The 24,795-nt window shown below is 31.0% G+C and overlaps 1 protein-coding gene across 1 annotated transcript in view; it reads right to left on the minus strand.

Moving 5' to 3' along the window:
- The window catches only part of LOC121122205 (P-selectin), a 35,682-nt gene extending 15,066 nt beyond the window's left edge, over positions 1-20,616 (minus strand). Inside the window, exon 1 of the mRNA XM_040717204.2 lies at positions 17,716-20,616. Within this exon, the coding sequence (XP_040573138.1) occupies positions 17,716-20,332 (2,617 nt within the window). The 5' untranslated portion in view covers positions 20,333-20,616. The remainder of the gene's footprint in view (positions 1-17,715) is intronic.
- Between the last annotated feature and the right edge of the window lie 4,179 nt (positions 20,617-24,795).

Here is a 24,795-nt window from a genome sequence, read left to right on the forward strand (position 1 = left end):
CAGGTGAAAGATCCCTATTTCTACTAACATTATATATAGGTAATATCCACATAGATGTTCGACGCTTTTTCATCTTATGTCTCAGTCCATTCTAAATTTATATGTACAATAATGTTGGAGTCAAATAGTACTTAGACTATAAACAACTCGACTTTACTTAAGTCAACAATTTTATGAAAACAAGTGTAAAATAGTGCAGAGATATAATATTTTTTTTTTGTTACAAATTTGATCAGATTTATTTAATAAATATTTATACTACGAAGACATTTTTAGTAATTTTGCATACAAAATTGATAAACATTTTCTTAACCTGTGTGAAAAAAGTTTTATTTCTAAAGTTGTGATATGAAACAGAAAAAAATACAAAAATTAGGAAAAATTTAATAATCCACGTATAGAACACATTCTTTTTTTACATTTTCAGAAAGAAAAGATCGACATTTTCTTACGTTATTCTTTTTTTTTGTTCTATAGGGCAGCTGCAGAATGAAACACTTTTTGAATGTTTTTTATAGATTAGAATAATGTTTATCATAGTTAATAAATGCAAAATAATGATTAATGCTGAATTTTAATATTTACTGTCGGAATAAATACCTGATGTCTACTTTCATACTTTGAACTTGATGTGCTACAGAAGGATGTCATGAAGTTTAGCATAGGTTATTTTCTTTCCCTATCACAACTTTTCCGAACTAGCAGTAATCAAAAATCCAAAAAAGTTGAATAACAAACCACCCTAATGTAAAATGGTATTTTTTATGAGGACCATCGCAATTGATGCAGTGTGAAAAGATGAATAAAAGTCGGATAAAGCTACTCTATGAAGGTTTTTTTTTTTTTTAAATATATAAATATAAACTGTCCTCCTCTTATTTTCTTTTTAAAAGGAAAGTCACTTTTTCTTTAATGCCAAGAAAATTTTCTCTAATTCTTTAAAAAGATGAAAAAAATAATGATAATATTTTTTTTCTCTCTCAAAAAAATAATATAATAATAGAACAATATAAAAAACCTAAGCATATGCCCCTATGCCAAAATTCTTTACAATTACAACAAACCTTTAATTTCTGAGAGTTATCATTACAAGTAAGTACTTCCCATGGAAAACTACAAACGTATCAGTTATGTACCTAGCTTTTTTACTAACGTGATAATTCATATTCTCATCAGTCTACATGCATATGTAAGAAGCAGTAAACCTTTTATAGGTAAACATATATTTAAGTGTACAAAGAAGACATCTTATTATCATATAATTGGCACAAAAATAATCTACAAACTTCTCCTTTACAACTCATTGATTCTTTTTTTCAACTTTTTTGAACATTGTTAAACGAAGGAAATTAATTTAATTAAACACGTTTTTATATTGAATTGATTAAGCAAAAGTTACTTGATTTTGATATCATATATATATATATAACCATTGGCTGTAACGTTCCAGGCTTCACACATAGATGGTACTATTTAAAAAAAATAACCTCATTTTCTGTTCATACGAACCTTTAAAACACATCTGTCAACATTTCATGACAGTTTGTTCTATAGTTTGTGAGTTATTCTGCCGTGTGTGACGCTACTTTTGTTATTTCCAAAACAATATATTAAAAACAATTTCGTGTTTTAGTTTTTTACACTGCTTCTTGATGTTAAAAAATACGATTGAAACTAAGTATTGGGTTTAAAAGTGTTATGGGAACTCCGTTCCATAAAGCAAATAATAATTAATAATAACTTAAAAAAGGGCAATGTTTTCCCGTGTTTTCTTTGTTATACCCTGTACACATTTCCATCCAGATGATATATATATATAGGGTTGTGAAGATCCTTACTTGTGACGGAAGACTACATTCCCATCCAGTGTTAGTCTTGGTGTAGTCCAGCTCAGTTCTAGGTATACTTTATAAAGTTCTGTCCTTGATGACGTTAGTCAACTTTAGTTCTTTTTTTTAAATCAGGTCTAGTATTGACATTTTGAAGGGCTAATAGAACCGGTTCTAAGACTGACTGAATTGGACTGACTAAACAAGGACTGGCACATCACTATATATAAATGCTATGAAATCATATTCACAGTCAATTGAGAAATATTAATATTGACCTGCAATCATAAGGTGTATATAGGACGTAGCCATGTTATAGAGATATAAAAGTCCATCTAATTAACCTTGCACAAATAAAAAATAGATCCTTCTATGTACAATCAAATGTCGTAATTATATGTATTTTAATGCATAGGGCATAAGTATATAAATTGCGTGTCTTTGAAATAAGTAAAGTTATTACAATATATGTATTGCGTAGTGATATTCATTAAATTTGAGAGATATTTATGTTGATTTCAAAACAATTTAATCTGCATTTTTTCTCTCTTTTATTTGAAAAGGGAGTAAATGGGTATTGCAGGTATTGTGGATATTTTTTGGATTTAAAATACTCACCACCCTCTTGATGTTTTGAAACTTCAACACCGATCATATTCAGTTTGTTTTTTCAACATGAATTGAAATCCCAAACATACAAAGTTCCACGTAGAGATGATGTATTTTAGCAAAGCGGTAAGGTAAGGTCATCATGTATCTATATATGATTTTGCAATGGCGGATCATTGCTTAAAACAATGATTAACAAATATTATAAATAGTCCATGTATTTATTACAAAAAATGTATGTATGGTTATTCTACCTATACTACTTATGACCTATCAATAAAAGAACAACCTCAAAGAACATTCTTAAACAAATATGTATCTACCTGGTTAGCAAAGATTACAAGAGGTCACGTAGAAATATTATATAAACACAAACAGATACATCCAAAAGTTCTTAAAATAAACCGAAAGAGTTATTTGACCTTGAAATAAAAACAAGGGACTCCATCGATGGGCAAAATATAGAAGAAACAAAAAGCATAATAAATTGAATTTGTTTGAGGGAGTTAAAATACGAAAATCCTTGACAGAAAATAATTACAGATATTTTCGTAACATAGATTTATGTTGTAGGTTATGCTATGTAAAAAAAAAAAAGTGTTGCTCCGTCTTTGAGCGTTTGTTTGCCTGACCTTGAAGTATGGAGTATGTTTCAAGGAAATGGAATTTTTTTTATTAGCTATTAATACTACTACTGCACGCTCAAACACACACACACAGTGGGTGGGGATGATGTTGTTTTATTGTTATTTTGGTTGAGGGTTTCTTTGTCAACCTTTGTCTAGACAATTATACATATGATATATGTACTCGCATGTATGAATAATGAATATGGACCAAGGGAGGGGGTGGATGTACCGGGTGCGTAATTGAAAACTAGACATTTCGGATCTGAAATTTATATAAGTTTAATTTTGGAAACTAGGGGAGCTAAATTAACTAAACTTTGTGTAGATTTTGGTTCGTGTGTTGCCATTTCTAATCCTCAATATAATCTCCATCGACTTTGATCATGGCCTCGATACGCCAACCGGCAGTTCTGAGCAGGTGATGATAATGTAATTAGGATCATGGAGTTCCAATGTTCATCCAAAGAATCCTTGCAACCTTCGAGATTCAGTATCCTTATTTGATATGCAGCCGTAATGAAAAGTCGAGAGGGTTCAGTGGCCTTCTTGATGTTGTAAATAGTCTGCCTGCCGGCTTGCCTTAGATAAGTTTTGGATCTTTGTTGCTGTGTGTTCCACACGAAGTAGATCAGGAATTTTGATCCTTTTGTCTCTTTGTGAGGACATTTTTCGATTGATTGTATTAATTTTTTTGTAGGAAAGGGTGGGTTCAATAAACACAGCTTGTCACCTAATCGAAGGAATGATCAATTATCCGGGAAATACGCAGGTGGTGGACTGGAGGGGCTGTATTCCTCTCCAAATTGATTAATTGTTGATTTTTACTAGAAAATGTAATATCTGAATTTTTTTTCAAAAAATTTAATATTTCAAATTTAATTTAATTTTTGAATTTTTTTTCAAAAGAGTAAATCTTTCTCATTTTTCCCACATGAATTTAAGTTTTTGAGAATAGATTTTGGAAATTTTTCTCAAAAGTTTAATATTTAAAATTTTTTTTTTTAGTATTTGAAATTTTTATCCAAGAAATGTTATATTTTATTTTTTTCTAAGAAATTTAGTTTTTGAAATTTTTTCCCAAAAAATTTAATTTTTGTAAACAGCTGTGGATTTTCAAAAAAATTTCCCAAAAAATTTAATATTTTGTAAACAGCTGTGGATTTTTGACTTTTTTTCCAAAAAAATAATTTTTCAAATTTCTCAAAGCTCCCCCAACCCCGAAAAAAAAAAAAAATAATATATATATATAATTCAGCAGCCGCCCTTGATAATTATTATAGTTCGTATATTATACTCCTCTGTTTTATCAGTGTGCAGATTTCAACGACACACCCGGTACATTGATAAATACTATCAAAAAAGTAGCCTAGACACCCACTCTGAATAAAGCTGTTGACACAAGGTGTAGGGAGTAAAATTTATGTATTTTCTTGAGGAGATTATATATTAAATAAGCCCCAACCAGAGAGATATTTATTTTATTTGAAAATAGGTGACTACTACATAGTTAAAAAGGTGGTAAGTCGAGGGTGAATGTAATTTAAAAAAATAGGATACAATATCCGCATAATAATTCCACAAAGTAATTCATAATAACTCATCCAAAGTCATACGTCCATGAAATAATATAATAAATAAATAATGGCAAATAATAATATTTAATTCCAATCGTAAAATAATTATAACAAGTGCATAAAATCTATAGGAAATAAACTATTCTCCGTTCAAGGTATAGCTATACAAATCCATGTACAGTAATGTTTCGGATTGTGATGGTTTAAGGACAGCGAGTTCCCATTTTACATCTGTAAAAATCTACACATAAATAGGATAGCGGATCTGATAACCATTCAGCTATCTGTAATTAATTACATTGCCTGTGATTGGTTGTAAATTTATTCATAAACGAGTACTTCACTTACATGTATCTACATTGCTCGCAATCCAAGCTGTAACTTTACAACGTATTGATCCATGCACAGTTTTAATCATTTTTTTTGGAATACCATTGCAATGAATAGAATTAAATAAACACTACATAATTTCTTTATAATACTGTGAGGAGACATGAATAGTTGATACTCTTCACGTTTTGTTCAAGTACTCGGGAATGATTTGGGTTAGACATACTAAATTTTTATACAACCAATTTACATTCATTTTCTAGAAGGTAAATTAAATAAATAATACTTGTGATGAGTATTTTTGTGTGATTCGCATTAAAGTATGACATGTCCCGGTCCTCCTTACTCTCAAGTCGTAGTTAATGTTTTATTTTCAGTCAACACCTGTTATCCTTTTTCTAGAGAAGAAAAAGTTTCATATTTGTTTTGCTAAGATCCAATAGAAACACATAGAATAGCATGGAAGTGACAAAATTGCTTTATGTGCCTTGGGACACCCTATTGTATGTATATTATATATATCAGGCTATATATTTCGACTCTATTTCAGCAGACTTAATTATGTTATCAAGTATCATTTTAATTAATGTGATAATTATCTACTTTAAATTTTTAGAAACGTGTAATATTAAGTAATGATTATTTGCCCATTCCTGGCAAAATATGAAGGCAAATAGTATGAAGACTTGTTATAAACTATGACATATTAGTCATACAGGGTGTAACAACGAAATCCGGCGCTTGACATTTCCGGATTTTTCCGGGATATGTGATAAAGAAATCGGCAATGTTATTAATGTGTATAAACGTTTTGTTTAGTAGCCAAAACACCACCATGGAGTCAACAGCAGAGATATCAACCCTATTACATTTTCAGAGGTAGAAACCAGGTGCGCTCTGATTTTGGTGAACAACGATCTGAATATTAGCAATACTGAGGTTTTAAAGATGAACGAGATCGACAAGGGGACATTGTTCCCTTCCTCACCTTCAAAAAAACTCAGGATTGGCTGCAGTAGCACTACTAAAAAATGTTTTTCCAAGCATATTTGGTCTCCTAGCTCCTCCAACGTGTCTATGATGATTTATTTTTTGCCCTGCAGCCAGGTCAGCCGTACAGGTGGGGGGCTGTAGTTTCCCCCAAATTAATGATTTTTTGCTTACTACTAGAAAATTAAATATATATATTTTAATTTCAAAAATCCACAGCTGCTCACAAAAAAATTAAATTTTTGGAAAAAAAACTGAAAAAATTAAATTTTTCAGAATTTTTTTTCCAAAATACAAAGTTACTCTCAAAAAAGGATTTTTTTTTTCATTAAAATATCTACAGCTGTTCATAAAAATTAAGTTTTTTGGAAAATAATTTTAAAAATCCACAGCTATTTACAAAAAATCCCAAAAAACAAGGGCTTCTTCCTCTCCCCCCCAAAAAAAAAAATATATATATATATATCTAATCCTACGGACGCCCCTAGTAGCTACTTCGAGTCAAAGATCAAGAGAGGTTCTCACACCATCAAGTAGTCTCTGATCGACTCTATTGTTCTGGAATATAGACAAGACTTTAGAGCGGGCTTCAGTTTCCGGGGCCTGCGCTCAGTTCAGGATCCAAATTGAGGCTAACAGGGGCTACATTGAGTGAGATATATTTTCAATAATTGTGTCTGCTACTCAGTGTTTGTTTTTGAATAAATCTTAAAAAATGACTGTTTTATGACAATTTAGAGTAGATGGAACAAAAGATGTTATACCCTATAAAGGTAAAAGTTTTTTTGGTCTCAACTTTACAAATAAATATCTACGCTGTTTTAGACAAAAATGATGTACATATATAAAGCTTTACATGCAATGATCTCACTTTCATTTTAAAAGATGATTCTCTAAAAAAAAAATACAAGCGGATAATTCTACCTTTGAATACACAAGAACAAAACCCCTTTATCGTTTGATTCATGAAGTAAAAATCAAGTCATTGAAGATAAAATATACGTTCAACAACGAAGGAACAAACATGAAAATAAATGTTATACATGTGTTGTTTTTCTCTGTATCTAAACTAATTCACATACTATATGTACAATGTACATACAAATGTCAAACCCTTTAAGCTGTTCTAAACCATGAAAATGATTGTTCCTTATGAGTAACTACAAGTGTGTAAACTCTGTCCATTGGTCCTTGAAGAGAAAAATAAAAACCCTCGGAGAACAAGAATAAGAGAACTTGTGTTAAACCTTCTCCTCAAGGTAAGTGCATTTCCATTTCATTCTTCACTCATTTCAAAGTAATTTGTAAATGACTCAACTCTCGTTTTTTTAAAACAATTTATTACCAATTCATTTTTCTACGAAATTGTGCATATTTTTCTTATAAGTATGTAGAATATAATAGGACCTCATTTAAAGAGCGTTTTGGTGTATAAAGAATTTGGGTTACTTTAATTTTTATTTCAGTTAATAAACAATGACCATCCTTTACGAAAGAGTGATATTCACTTCTAAAAAAACGATTTTTTCCACTTTAAATATCAGTTTTGTTGTACTGAGATTTACGAACCTTTCAATGAACGAGGTTTTACCATACAAGGCGTGTCCTGGCGATTTTCTAAAGATGTAGAAATCTGATGTCGTCCTTTTTTGGCTGGAAGAAACGTTACATAAGTTTTGGCCATCATGGCGACAGTTGCTCCAGATAAACAGAAGATTGAATTTACATAGGAGAACCCGCATTGTGCCATGACGATGATTTTTCTCCACAATAACATAGAGATCTCAAATCAGGTCTTAAATGTAACTGCTGTCGCTAGAGATTGGCCTTGGGTGTGATAACCGGACTCAACATCTTGTCATATCTCATACAGATAGCTGAAGTGGCTGATTAAGAATGCTATGACTTTATTGGGAAGGACGTATGGGCCCCCAGTAGTCCGGGTCTTTATCTGATGGATTATTTTGTAGGTAGCTACGTTGAGTCTAAAAAAAATCGAAAATATCATGCCTCACTTCCCAAGGAATTTTTCATCAACGCATGCTCCTCCTTCTGGGGCATGGATACAGGTCATGATTGATGCTGGAGGTAGATACATCCAATGAAATCTTTTTCAACATTCATATGTACCAGTCAAACCAATTTTCAAAGTAAAAATGTGGCCTAAGTCACAATTTAATGATTTTTGAAAAATGGGCCAATTTGATCTTAACACCCTATATATGAATTTCATATAACAAAAAAAAGTACTCGAATTACAAACAGTCCATGTTGGATTTAAAAAAAATGTTTTTTTTGCATGATTCATTTTCAAAAGTAACTCTGCGTTAATCAAGATACACCACTGTAAACTATTAGTTCAAAGTCTAAAAATTGTTTTCTTATAATTTGCTTTAATGTAGTTTTTCCTGTCATTATGTTTCATTATTCACGTATTTCTTTGAAAAATTACACATATATTTAGTTAGCCTTCCTTCAATTTCTTATTGTACGTAGATATTAAAAAAATTGCACCTTTGATTTGAAATGTTTACTTATTTTTTTAAAGATGGACAGTGCTGAGCTATATTTTATTTTAGTTCAAATCCATTTGGACTGTACTATTCATAAGGAAAGTTTTTTTCAATGTAACTATTTACATAATGTAGGCAATTCAAAATAGTTATTTGAAATGCAAATAGCTTACATATATGAGATGTTATACGACGATCTATGTTCACAATTATCTTTATTGCCTAGTGTTGTGTAGGCCCTTATTTAGAACAGAAGACCGCGTACCAGTCTAGTCCGGTCCTATCCAGCCCAGTGCCACTTGGCAGTCCTTAAAGAAGGTAGAACAGACCCCTCGTGATATCATTTAGAGTTTTTTTAAATCATTCCGTTAAATATTCAAAAATCAGGGTCTTCGATTGGAATACAAATAGGCTACCTAGGATTGGCCTATTTTTATGTGTATTGAAGACCCTGATAATACAATTAAAATTTTTCATTTACTTCATAGAGTTTTTCCAAAAATACCGTATAATATCCACCACCATATCGAACTTCGAGGTACCGTCATAAGAATTTTCAAATCAAAATGATATAATAAATTAAAAATATAATATGTTCCTATTATATTGAATTATAAGGAAGAAATAAATATTTTCTGTAATGTTCACAATACATGTCTCATATATATTATTTAGCTTAATAAACCATCGATATTTTTAGGAAAAAATTTCTAAGGACAGAAAGGGCCGGTTCTAAGACTACTAGACCGAATAAATATGGATCGAAACAACAATATTACTGATCTGATAAGCTTGGAATTGCGAATTTTGTCATATAATCCCCCTTTTTGATATTTTCCTTTCCAAACTTTCGACACAATTTTCTTATGGCTTATGAATAGGTTCCGATCTCCATAGTACTGGTGTTGATCTTAAAAGATATCATTGGTCTCGGAGACAAGGCAGCAAATAAAATTATATTTCAAACTACTGGTAGGGGGAACTGTTGACAATTATTTTTGATAGTACCTAACTATAGGAGTAATTAAATCTAGGAATTCCATCCTTCGTATTCAGTGAAAACTTGTTCATTTTGCTTAATTTTAAAGATCAAACTAGCTTATACATATATTTAGAGATATGAGAATGAACTCATAAAGAACTTTGTCACTCACGTGTATATATAGGTGTATTATTCAGTTCAAAAGTATTCATTTGTAAACAACTGACATTTTGTAGTCAAAAATGTTCATAATATCATTGATATACCTCTAATATATTGTTAAAAGGAAGTAAAATTCATGAGATCTTTAAGGGTATATCCATCTCCATTACGATTTTAAAATCAACCTAGATTACTTCATAACTAAAACAATGTTTCGATACAATATGCTTCATATGTTGGTAGTTGACATGACAAATCGTCATTTTCTTTATATAGGTACACATGTATTTTGGTCGTCTGATTAGTTTCCTTTGTATGTATTATATAATATACATTCATGAGACTCAGATATTACATAGATATACAGGGAAAGAGTATTTAAAATCCAACATTCATAGTAGTAAGTATCTACACATAATATGTATTGTCTAATAAATCATATTTAAAACTAATATATCACAGGAAAATTGACCTTGAAGTGTATATACATGTATAATGAATGCTCAGTGGTTGATGTATTTTCCTCAATTGACTCTGTGAAAAATATCTATATTCTCAACATCTATTTTATTATGTATACATAATGTATTTTAAATATTAGCCTTCGAGGTGGTTTTCAATATGATATTTCTATACATAATAGTATATCGTTTCGAATCGTACAAGACAAAGTGACAGCGATATGGTTCCACTCAATTGGATTTACATATGTACGGATAGAGGTACGTATCATCATCATCCGTTTGAAAGGGTGCGGTTGGACTTTACATATCGCTTTATGTTCGAATACGTCACTATTACAACAAGTTATTTGAAAGATTGTTCCAGTCAACACAAGATATTTTCTGCCTCCACCTACCTAATATTCCTCTCCTTATTTGCACGATTATATCATATTTATTATTTGAGTAATGACTCCTTCAAAAAACTCATTTAGCCTATCTTCGATGCCAACGCCTTGTTGTAAATAGTATGTGTTTCCTCACCGACAATGTATGTCCTCTTTAGAACAGTAACAATAAAGTTTAATTAATCACAAGGCTTCGAAAGGGGGACGATTTCTATAAATCGTACCAAATAACGGCTGTGAAAGAATACAGACAGTGGAGATAGGAATCCTTGTTTAATTAATTTTATAGTGTATATTGTTAAATAATTATCAGAGAGAGCAACAAATTCGGTAGAGTGTCACAGACAAGGAGAAACATTCACCGACTGAGATTTGTATATTCTCGATTCACTTGACTAAGTTTCTCCGAATGAAAAGTCAGTGTCAACTATTTTTACGAGTCAATTTATTACTACAAAACAACAGATTGCAACATCGTTTCTATTCACTAATAAGTCCTGCACTGAAAAAAAACTTGAAACTTGGGCTTACATAATGTCTTTTACCCTAAAGTAACACCAGTTATATAACTCTGCAGTTTCAATATAGAGGAAAACTTGAATGTCATGCAAACAGAAGTTGACTATCTCATAGGAATCAGTCCCAATTCTCAAAATACTCTTAAATTAGAAGGGATCATCATCCTAATTGAAGAAATAATTTATACTGCCAGATGCCATCAGGTTTCTATTAGAAACATAGAAAAATTCGTGTAAAGGGAGCTCGATATTTGGGGACACTTAAACAAAACGGACAAAGTTTACTTCTTATCTAAGATTGTCAACATGTAAGAATAAAGAATGACAAAGTTTTAATAACTAATATATTCTTATAATTCGTATATTGATATTTCATATTTTTCCATCGATCTTTATTTCTGGATATCAATGATTACGTTTAAATATTTTTTATAGCAATTTGGGATATCTCTTTAATTATGTTTAGTTTTTATGTGTTTAATTTATAATTATTGGTTTATTTGAAATATATATTTTTTGTTAAAAAAAACAAAAGAAAATATTAGAGATTAATTTATTTCTTTGCTCAAACATAAATCCTTTTTACATTAAAAATATACATATTTATAAAAAATAATCCTTGATGAAAATACATTAATTTTCTCTTAGAGCAATAATTCATTAAGACAAAAATTAATAGAAATAACGTACATATATCTATTTATGTACGTACACAACTACCCGGATCTCCCAGGGTGAAATATATATTAATATTATATGAGGATAACGTAATGATAACACTGATGGAGGGGGCTTTTCCATAATTTTTCAACCTGACATTGGAGGGGGGAATGATAAAGGAGCAGAGGATTCAATAGATCAATAAAAACCTTCATGAATATATCGTAACTAGGGATATATATATATATACATATGTACTTGCCTGTACGCATGCATACATTTATTTTTGTGTTCCATAGTATCATAAGGGTAATCGTGTATGGTAAATACATATTTTTATAATAGTCTTACACTTACATATTATTATCTCTAGTTTTAACAGGGGTTATGTTCCAGGTCGCAATGGGTTGAAGGAAAATAATTATTAATATTTCCATAGTACGAAATAATCTATAAAAAAGGGGAATCAGGATATAGTAGGGATTCATCATTTCCACCATTTTGACGTTCCACAATCAAAGAACATGTATATTTATATATATAACTAGAAGAGCTAAGTGAGCAGTTAAGATGAATTGACAGCCTTCTCTTGCTTCGCGTTAAACAGCTGAAATTCAGGTCAACAACTGTATTAATAAATATGTACTTAATATCTACTTTTAATTATGTATATATTTTCTCCTTCTTTTCTGTTGCTCTCTGCTTTTATTCAGCTGAAGCATTGCTCTTCCAGCTACTTCATTGTATATTTCATTTGCTCGCACTGCCATACTTTGCTAACACAAAAATATACAGGGTACTTTGTTGTCAGCAATCGATGTTTTTGCTTCTTTTCTCATACTCAGGGATATAAACGTTTATTGTTTTAATTTGATAAGCTCTTGTTAAGCTGCGTACAATTTCCAACAATTATTGAATAATAAGGCCATAGTTGGGAAGAATTGCCTAACTACCAAATGATTTTGGTTTTTTTTGGATTTATTTTCTTATGAAAAATTGCGTGCAAAAATAATGACATCAACGTGTCCGTCCTAAATGTTGAAGACGAGTTTGAATCAGACGGAAAAGTTGTACTATAAAGTGTTTTTAATTGACGTCACCATTTTTCATGTCAGCCATTTTGGGGCCTAAACAACAAAGTTTAATCACAATGATTTTTTTTGAAATTATGATGCAAATTATAGTCAGTAAAGCGCTCTATAGAGCAGTCTTTTCTAAATGTGACCTCACTATCAATAATCTTCACCAAGTTCTATAAAAAGGATAAATAGTTTAGCTAGCCCTAAATTAGGAATTATAGCAAACTCATTTCTTAAATAAGAGATACTCAAGTTTTTACTCAACGAAATGAAATTGGTAAACTGAGATATTTTAGTAACATATTAATGAAAATGATGCCTGTAGAATACTTTCTAATATTTGGTACGTTTTAAAAGGGTATATATACACCCAGTTAAAAAAACATGGTTTTATACCGCAGTTTCTTACAAGTCTACACTTTAGATATTACTCTTATGTGTAAGCCATTTCTCTTATTTCAAAGTTTTAAAATCTTTTTTTCTTCTATTTAACAAAGCTATCTAAAGTAAACAATGATCTTTTTTGACAAGCATATTGAATATGTTAAAATTTGTTGAGCATTTGCTTTACTTTATTCATTTTATTATACTAGTTCGTAAGTTTGTATACAGAAGAACAAATACATGGACCTTTAAATGTATCACAAAGCCCCCTGATATGAACTAAATCTGTATTAGGTACATAGCTATACTCGAATAAAAACCAAAGATTTTTTATGCATTTCCATAAATGCATAAAAAATCTTAAAAATGAGAATATCAATTTCAAATAATGTAATACTAAAGCGTTGCTTCTTAAAAGTAAATAAGAATAGAAGATTCCTTCCTAAAACAAACTTTGAAGTGCAAATTTATATTGACAGAATAATATAGAAAAATAATTCAACATTGTATGTATATAGAATTTAAACTTTTTTTAGATAATATATACTTGTGTTTTGAGTATAAAGGTACTGACGCATTTAAAACGGTTCTATACTCAATTGATATTGAACTTGTACTTACAACACCATTACATTTAAGGTATATATGACGTAATCCCTCAAATTTCTGAGGCAGCCAAAAAATGGTAATTGCCTTTATTGCAAAACGCACGGACACTAATGTAAGTTCATGTTTTTAACGACATTTTGTTTTATATTTTAGTTGAAAATAGTATTGAAATACCGATGCCAATTTTGATGCTTGAATCCGTAAAAAAATATTAGTATCGTGACAAGAATAGTATATATTTATCAGTATATTTCAAATCTACCATTTACCCATTGCAATATATGCACATAATCTGTTGTCATTGAAAATGTATAGTGTGATGTCTTTCGACCATAAGCAATGAATTTGCCTCAATAACTAAGAACAGACTAACGTCGATTAAAAATTTAGATTGTCGTAATTTTTTTAAGATATTGAGTACAGAATACATACATATCATTTGAATTTCGACATTTAAAGGAGAGAAAAAAAATATAAATTTATTCATACTATTTATCGCTGATTTAGAAAAGAATGTTCTATCTGGACGTTTTTTAAAAATTGTACAAGAGAAGTAAAAAAACATTTTTGGTTTGTAAAATTTATGTTAGTAGCTTGTAAACATGGCTAACATATTACAACATTAATAAAAAGAATAAAAATAAGTTTAATGAAAAAAATATTTTTGATATTTATTTAAGTATTAGACGCAATAATTTCCTGCGTGCTATACAGTAGTAGTCATATAATTAATTTCTTCTTTTCTTTAACTTCATATACTTACCACCTTGAATGTACTGAGAATAATTAAATCAAAATATTTTTTTTTCAGAGCTGTTTCACTCTTGAAATGTATTAGACTTTATTTTTTGTAATAATGCATAGATTGTGGTATTGTCCCAGGATGCAAAGATACTGAATAGGCCATTTAAGTAAAAACGTCGAATCTCAATGAAAGATAATTTAGATAAAGGACTCAAACAAACTTCTAATTTAATAGACTTATCCTTACAATCCCAAGAAACCTAAAATGCTGAATTCCTTAAAATATGTAATGGAGGTGGGTGGACTCTCTGTAGTATCAAAAATGTTATCTCTAGTAGTTTTTTTTGTATGCAATTTCTATGAAGCCATTTGGAAAAACCATATCCTCCCAAAATTAATTATATATTCGGTAAGCAATCCATCTTTATTTGCTACTATTACTGCTCAGCCAATAGAGGTGGAAGACTTAATGAATATTATATTAAGGAAAAATGCTAATTTGGTGATTGTTTTCTTAACAAAGGAAACATCATTGCTGGGAAAATGCTACATGTATTCATGAGAAATTTTCTTACAGAAAAGAAGGATCATGTTTGGCAAAGTAATCAGTGGAAAAACTATGATCACAAAGATTGTTGATCATTCTAAAAAAGTTTTCAAAAATGTTATATGATTTATTTAGTGCGCCTAGCTATGTTTGTTATGACGATCAATAAATTTGTATTTTTTTGTTGTTCCATTCCTTGTCACATGATACTTAAATAGTTACTTATCAGTCATATACAATTTTTTAAACCTAGAGGTCAAACGTGTAGACTCCTAAAGATGATTTAAGTAAACCTCAAAGAGATAATAAAATGTGATAATAAATTGTTTTTATTCATAAGTAACTTCCTTGTGCCTAATTAAATTAGAGTTAAATAACTAGTTAATGGTGTCTTTTAAATATGAAAATTTTCATTGACCATCGATAGACTTTGAGTTTGACACGCTTGATGACAAGGATTTTTAGACAAATGTATTAATTAGCCTAAGAATAATGTCATTTTTAAACTATCCTTTATATAATTTTTTACTCGACATACAAAATCCGAAAATATAAAGATCTCCAAATAGCACAATTAGTTCAAACCTGACAGTTTTACAGACACCATATTATTTCTTTTTTTTAATAATCTTTTATACAATAGTAACAATTGTTACTTCTAATTCAACCCATGAACGTTTTAGAACACAGATTAGCAAAAAAAAAAAAAGAGTTTATACATCGAAAGTTGACAACAAAATACACTGTATATTAATTAGTGGTGGTAAGATTAATCGAAATCGGGAATCGGGTTTTTTTCAGGAATCGGTAACGGGAAAATAATGTTAAATTTGCAATTCCAATTCTTATTTAATACTGGTACTCATTATTTTTCTAAATTATGAAAAAAATAATAACCCCCTCAAAAATTAAGGAATATTTGCTTTTTAAAAGAAAATTTAAATTAATTTTTTTTCCAACAAATTTAACTTTCTGAGAATAACTATATAAAGTATACAAAAATTCTCTGAAAACTTTAATATTTTAATTTTTTTTGAAAGTTTTTTTTATGAGAAATTTAATTGATTTCTTTTTTTTGAGAACAGGTGAGAATTTTTGTAAATTTTTTCCCAAAAAATTAATTTTTGGAATTTTTTGTAAACAGTTGTGGAATTTCGAAAAAAATTTAAATATCAAAATGTATATCTGAAATTTAATTTTTCAATTTTTTCTGTCAAAAAATTCCATTACCCCCCTCCTAAAACAATATCCCGTGGACACCCTTGATACTAAAATTGTATTTTTTAAGTATTATTTAAAATATTAAAGAATCGGCATCTGTAATTTTTACAAGAATCACATGGAAATCATCATCGGGATTTTTTTAACTTGTCCCATCACTAATATTTATTTCTTGCTATATAGTTGTGACTAGGATAATTTTGGGTAAATAAGTAACAAATATAGAATGTAGAATATGTAGTTACATACATCGTTTTATCTTTATTGTACTACTCCTAGTAAGACTCTCGTTTGCTATCCATGAACAAATAATTTCTTTCTATTAAATATACGGTTGCACGTTGGTATTTGGTGGATACGGTTAATCCTTTGAAAAAAGTCTAATCTTTAAATCATGAATTTGCTTATTTGAACAGAGGTAATCCCTCATTAATTTCCATGTAATAATTTGCAACATGAAATAAATAATAAATAATTGTAGTAGAAATACAACTATATTTTAGAGGCTAATGCTAAAATCACAGATCCCCCCCCCAACGAAAAAAACCTTCTCCCATTATTCAAAGATGATTGTTTGTATGAAGAAAAAACTTTCACCCTTTAATATATTATAACAATAATAATAAAAAAATCATGATGATGGTGAATTAGTGGATGGAAATCTTCTTTTGAAATATGTATCTTCTTCATAAAGAAAGGGAAAAAAAAACTTCCCTTGGACCACCAGGGGCTCAACCTTCAAAAAAGTTGTAAAAAGAAATCCTTGTTTTTCAGTAAATATATGTATGTATGTAATTTGGGACTTAAAACAAAACCTTTCCTCGTACTCAGTATGTACTCCATAAGTTCTTTGACCCTCAACCATGGGTTGAGTATAAAAGTTTTCCTTTTCTTTTTCATACATACATCCATATGTAGGTATTACCAACCCCACGGTATTCATGAACGAACCAGGATAACAGTTAGAACTGTATACAACTATATATGTTTAGTTTTTTATTGAGCCCGCATTGACTCCTTGCGCAAGAATCGGATAATAATTACTATATCCAGCCAATTGCAGCTTTACTATTGTTATTATTATTATTATTATAATACTTAAAATTAACGTTAGGAACGGTGTTTTAAGAGCTCTGTTGAAGATGATAAAGACTAAGAAGTTGTACCTGGGAAGCGTACAATTAAATGCAGGCCCGAAAAGCAAGTATAAATAGGTCTGACCATGATATTGACTATTACTACTATGATTAGAGAAGAAGAGTTTACAAAATAATATTTCCACGTTCAAGTTGCTCTGAAGGTGTTTCCACATACTATTTATACGGAGGTACATACTTAAATGTCACACTACAAATAGATTCAATGTAATAAAAAAAAAGATGTAACTTGAGATTTTTATTGAGCATGTTCATTTTGGGGGGATTATTCATACTTTTTATAAAAAGATAGAAACATTAAAAGAGAATTAAGACATTGAATCCTTACCTTCTATTTTAAAATGAGTTTCACAGGAATAAAACGCCACGCTTCCATAGTAGGTTCCATTATTTGCAAGTTTATATTTTCCGTTTTTACTAACATCTGGAGTTCCACAATCAACGAATTCACATAAAGGATTGGAGCCGGTCCAAGTTGTATCACTATTACATCTCCGAGTTATGACTCTTCCTGCTTGAGTTCCATCTTCTTTTTTGAGGAGAAAACCTCTTTCACAACGATATTTAAGAGTGCTTCCGATTCGATAAGATGTAGTCATGGTAAGTTTAGATCGTAGAACTGATGTTCCGTGTAATCTTTCTGTACTTGATATAGAAATGACTGTATTATTTGGTCTGGGAGGAAGGAGACACCGAATTTCTTTACACTTTGGTGTACGACCACTCCATTTGCCATCCGACTTACATATTCTTGTCTTAGAGTCCTCGTCACCCACCATTAAATATGTTCGCTTACAATCGTAGGACACAATAGAATCTAAATGTGTTGATCCATTGATATAGCGGGCATTTCCGTTCGGAAGCTGGGGAACAGCGCCACAGTCTACAAATTGACAGGATGGAGGCTTAGCTGACCATTCACCTTTCCGTGTACATGATGCCTTTGTATTACCAGATAAAATATGACCAGGCAAACAGGAATAGTTGACCTCAGTATGAACTGTTCGACCATGCCCTGAGATTTTGCCACCAACTGGAGCAGAGGGAACTGGACATTGGATTATATTACATGATATGGGAGATCTCGTCCATCTTCCATTTTCTTCACATTTCTTTTTTTTATTGGCACCAGAAAATATATAATCTTCATAGCAGGAATATTCAATTTCTGCTCCAAAGGTTGTTCTGGCATCTAAAAGAACAACTTCACCATTGTCAATCCGAACGGGGTCTTCACAATCAACATAATGACAAATCGGAGGATTCAGATCACCGGACCAAACACCTCCCAATAAGCACTCCCTAGATAATGAGCCAATGGGTCGGTAACCTTGATGACATGTATAAGTAAGCTTTGTACCAGAAGAGTAAAGTCCATTTTTGCCGGGCAGTTCCTTAACATAGGAATTTGCCACCGGATCTGGAACGGAGCATTTTGTGTAAACACATCTTGGAGCTCGACCTGACCATCCATTTTCTTCACAAATGCTCTCTTTCGCACCATGCATTAATGAGTAATTATCTTTACATTTATATAAGATGTGAGCTCCATAAGATGTCCTTCCATCAATGAAATGAATTTCTCCATCAAGGAGACCAGGAACTTGACCACAATCAACATACTTGCAAGTGATTGGTTCTCCGGACCATTTTCCACCTGTACATGTTTGTTTGGGATTTCCACTGGGTTTATATCCAACTTCACAATGATAGGTTAGTGTTCCCCCTTCTTCATTACTATCCATAGTCAAGTAAGTTCCTTTATTGACTGGTGGATGTGGACACTTGTTTGGAGACCCTTGACAAACAGCAACACCGGAAATCCGACATGAGATATCATTCCATTTCCAATTTAATTCAGAATCCAACACTGCACAGTTTTGTTCATTATTGTAATTATTAGGTTGTCCTCGTCCCCAATTCAGCTCACTCTCTGGAATTTGGATTGGATCCCCTGTTGACCAATACCATCCTTCGGATCCATCTTCTTTACGATAGGCTCCCATCCAAGTCATGAGGGATGGCACATTTGAGATCTCGTCGACGTTATTTAATCGCTTAACTTTGGATGTAATAAAATCAATGCCCTGTTCTGTTAGACTATTGATTAGATGATATGATGGACTAATGTCTCCACAAGCATTTTCTGCAGATTCGTAGCCTGTTATCTCGCCTGGGCTAAAATCAAAGCATAGATCACCAAAAACACTAGGGGAAGATCCTGAGCATGATGAAATCGATATAGCATCAGATGAAAACACTTCAACTTCACAAATAGACAAAACCCTCTCAACACCCGTCATGGAAATAGAAACGAATCTACCGCTCAGTTCAGATGCACATTCAATCATCTCTGTGGAACCAAGAGGCAAAGCCTTAGGAATCCAATTGCAGAGTGGATTTTGAGAGGGTGTCGTGAGATCACCTACTCTTATTTCTGCATTTTTTATCACAATGTTATCATCGCAACATCTTGTCGTTATGCGAATATATTTGATGGAGTGAGAACGAAGTAAATCGACAGTCCACCATGGAGATTTTTCTGAAAGAGTCTCTGTACATTTATTACCCTCATGTACAGTACCGGTTTTCCCATCAACAGCGTTCCCAGAGTAACCACTCCCTGAGACACTCGATGAATTTGTTGGCTTATCTCTTGCAACATTGATTGTGCACAATGGAAGCTCCTCCGGCTTCCATTCTTCCTCAATACATTCCCTATATTTCTCACCAAACATCTCAAACCCAGTATCACAGTCATAACTTATTTTCCAAGAGTCTTCTTCCATACCTCCTGATATATTACGATAACTAGCTGCAAAAGGAATTGCTGGATGAAGACAACTTGACTCTGATACAGTGCATAAACTCGATAAGTATAATAGTAAAAAAGTCAGTTGGAGCTCCTCAAGGATTGGTACTCTTTTCCGTCGGAACTTTTTCATATTGAGTATCTATTTTTTTTTTTAATACTGATGAAATTGTTCCTCCGTTCTTCGTGTGTTGATGACAGGGAATGAACAACACAGAGCTTCCTGGCGAGTTAAACAAAACTTTGAAGAGCCATACTACATATACTGGAAAGTTAAACAACTCACTCACATCAAAACAATATATATAAATATATATTTTTTTTCACAAAAGATAAAAGTTTTTGAACAACACTCACAAATACGTTCTTGATATAAACACACCTACATATTCACTTCCATAAATTCAAATCTTAACTGCCTGTGTTTTTTTTAGGCGAGGGGGGAGATGGAGTTTGAAGGCATGCCTGAGGATCGCAACTATCAAAAAGGGGCTCTCGCGCTACCTATTAACTTTCACTGAAGCGTGTATACCTTCTTTTTTTTATAGGTACGCAAGCAAATACTTTGCCTCCAAAAGAATGGAATTTTTATCATTCTGCTTCTATTTATATCAGAATACTACTTATTCTGCATTCTGAGACCAGAGAATAAAAATCATTCAAGTATTAATATACGTATATTCCCTAATTATAGTTATTATATATATGATTAATACATAAAATAAAGTTTTTCTGTCAATATTTAAAAACAATAATAATGTGAGATGCTCGTTTGGAGCGTTCATACCAAGTCTTTTTGTATGCAGACGACGAAGGGCAACGCCCAACTCTTTTTTAAGTATGTAAACTATAAATAAATATATTATATATGATGCTTCGAAGAACTGTTTCATACTCAAAATATTGTAGCAGTGGAAATTAATTTATCATTAGTTCTGGTCTAGAAAATAGTTATAGCTATATATTAATGTATAGGGTGGGGATGTTATATTCGGAAAATTTAAGAATAATGTATATATCAACTTATTTTACTAAAATACATTCAGTAATTCACAAATATTTTAGTCTTACACAACAATGTCCAGAGTAAAGTAAATCACACAAATTAACCAACACACGCTTGATCCACAGCATCTAGTCTGGCCCCGAACCTGGTGCAGGCCTTGATGAGAGAATCCTTCTCCATGTTAGCTAGTCCCTTGAGAATGGAAGTCTTCAAGGAGTACACGTTTATTGGACTATCTCTCCTAGGCACTCCACACATAGTAGTCCAAGGGGTTCGGATCCAGTTAGATTGGAGGGCACATTTACTTCTCATGCGGAGTTAGAAGTCCGTTTTTTCCTCTCAGAACTATCATGAGTCTTGCTTGCAGGTGTGTTGATCCATCAGACTCCTTGAAACCCTTGGCAACATCGTAAACAGTTGATTCAGGTAGCTTGGTAAACTCAATAATCTTCCTTGGCGTGCACCCGGCACGGATACACACAATCATGGTCCTACGGTGTTTGTATTCGGAGGACATCTCAAAAGTGTTGTATTTTTTTCTCATACAGCTTTTTCGGTTAAATCTGATGAACACACTTTCACAAACATAGATTTCAGGGTTGCCAAGATATTGAGTTCTAAGCTTGCTCTGGATATAAAATCCCCACCCAGTCAATACATAAAAGGAGTAGAACAATTTTGTTGGGCTCCTTTAGATTAGTTGATTGGAGCAAAGACCCCACAGATTGCTGAGGGATTTCTGATTTATAACTATTGTTTTACATTACATATACTGTTAATGACCTAGGTTCAATAATATACCATTTTAGAAATCCAAATGATCAATTTCTATATGATTACATTGTATAATACATCCTTTTCAGAAGTATTTTATGTATGTACACTATGCAGTATTTATTACAAAATTAATTTTTCATGGATAAGCTGTTGCAATGTAACAACGATTTGTCCATATAACAACGCCAATTGAATGGATCCAAAAAATGTTTGAATTTTAAATACAAAGGACACCAACATAAATCTTTATTAGTAATAAAAGGTTAAATAGAGATGCATTTAGAATCAAAAATGAACACTTTTTTATGCAATTAAAACATTGTTTAATCAGTCTGGAAAAACTCATACTATGAACTATGTCTGTTCGTTTTTCAAGGATAGCTACGATTTATGTGTCGCGATTAAGAGGGGTGTATAAGGGAGAGATAACTAACTTCCCAAATGATCCTTGCTAACATAAACTGAATATATTATTCATCTTAATAAATCCACAAGGAATTCCAATTATGAAGAGTTAATTCATGGTGTGAACTATATAATTAGACCATGTATTGGTAGAGTCGTGAATAAATTTCTTTGTTTAATAAAAGGGAAGAAAATTAAATCAATTCATGTAATATATGAATGTTACTTTTCAACATTTTCAATATAATTATAGTCCCTGTCTAATTTATTGGACAAAAGAGTTTTTTATAATCTGTTAAATTACAAGAAATGGTTTTCCAAATTGAAAATCTTTTTTATATGAGCAACCAAATTGATCGGTCATTCACATGTTTTTTTTTTTTTTGGCGTGAAAATCAATATACTGTTCTTGCCTGGTATTAAAATGTTAGGGAGCTGGCAAAAAGAGAGATGGTAAAAGTTATGTTCAAAATAAATAACGAATAATGAAGATGGTTAAAAGCTATAATGGAAATTATATGAAGATATATATTATTAAGTGTAAGCCAAGGTACGTATATGAAAGATTTGATAATAACTAGATATGGAATACATATTTACTCTTAGTGTAGCGTTCGAGACTACTTTTCCCGAGATTAAAATATGACCAAGACTATGTAATATAAAAAAGAGAGTCGAGACTAAGATATTTAAGAATGGGGCTCCAAAGTTAAATTGGAATGTATTTTGCTTTCAAACTTTTTAAATAAAAAAAAATGACATTTGTGAATAACTATTGGTCAACTCCTATCATTCAGTGGAAGATTATATACAAGGAATGCACTTTTTACATATACAGTCGATAAAGACTCAGTAGTTTTCAAAATACTGAGAAATATGAAGGCATTCAAATACTACTATTATTTGAAATATTTAAGATATGAAATGTTTTGAAACAATATTATGGAAAGTTTTGGAAGACCTTCTTCATAAAACACCCCGTACTTCACGTTCTCTTAGGGGTAGTTAGCGTAGCACAGTATGAGAATCACTACTAATTTAATATTATTTATAACAATATAATAAGACGGCTTTAATTTATTGCCTAGAAAATGTATATATTCATCAATTAATTAATTATCTGATCCAACAGCGAAATATTTATTAAATTTGTTAGTACCTTGGACCATACTTTTAACTTTTTAAATCAGTTACTCAAAGACGTTTTACATATTATTTGCTCTTAAAAATCAACAGTATGAACAATTTATAATTACATAGATTTCTTTAGATATCAAATAAAGAAACATGGTATTTAGCATCAATGTATTTTCGATTAAGTTTATTTGTACACTTATTATTAATTGATAAATAATATTGAAATCAAATTCCATGGTGTTCATTTATATTGCTATACAAACTTTAATTAATATTTTATTTATCTTATTAGTATGTGTAAATGAATATATATTGTATGTACAACTGGTCACAACATGGTGTAGATCGACCGGAAACATATCATTTATACATACAACATTATATATTTACTCATTTATACAGATGTGTCGGTTTCATATTTTGTGAGTAAACCTAACAAAGTTGGAGTTTCATTAATGTACACTGTAGGGTAGACTAGGAACAATTCCAACACTTTTTGTGTGTAACTCAATTATTTGGAGCTGGTTTGTCTTAGACTGGCCAAATTTTATTGCGATATACATATATATTATATTTACTTTTGTTTTTATCCATTAAAAACAGTGAAAAAAATTGTTTTATATCTTTATTTAAAAAAAAAAATAATGAAAAGTTAGTATTTTTGATGAAAAACTAACTAAACTTTTCATGATGTTGAATTATTAAGTTTCAATGTCTTATTGTTGATGAAGCTATACTAAAATTTATATTTTACGATCAGTGATCGGAGAAATTAACTCACTCTCTGCTCTGGCTATAAAAAAACATGCTGCATTTTGAAGTGTATTTTTTTCCAACCAGCTGGCGTGACTTTATTCCCAACAAGTATAAACCTTTATTAGTGCTCCAAAGCTTAGCACAACATGCACCACACACTTTTAATAATTAAAAAAAAAGCAAGATAATAAAGGATCAGCGAAAAGGGTTAAAACAATGATACAATGAAGAAAATCAAAAATCCAAATAAAGATAAAAAAACATAAGAACAGTTAAAGTTATACTAACTTTATAAGTAAAAGAGTTTTTTGTTAACATAAGAACTAGTCCATTCTTTTAATAACTTTGATGTATAATTTTGCAGTGGGGATAATGTCTCTAAGGTTAGTTCTTATTGCATAAGTTATTTGCTGACTTTTTGTAATAGTGAAATTAACCTTGTTTTCCTCCTTCCCACAATAGTGTCCTAGAAATTCATTTCTCTTAGTCGTTGCCCTAAAATTCTTGAACAGAGA

This window comes from Lepeophtheirus salmonis, chromosome 7, assembly GCF_016086655.4.
Source record: "Lepeophtheirus salmonis chromosome 7, UVic_Lsal_1.4, whole genome shotgun sequence".
In the NCBI taxonomy this organism is placed as follows: domain Eukaryota; kingdom Metazoa; phylum Arthropoda; class Copepoda; order Siphonostomatoida; family Caligidae; genus Lepeophtheirus; species Lepeophtheirus salmonis.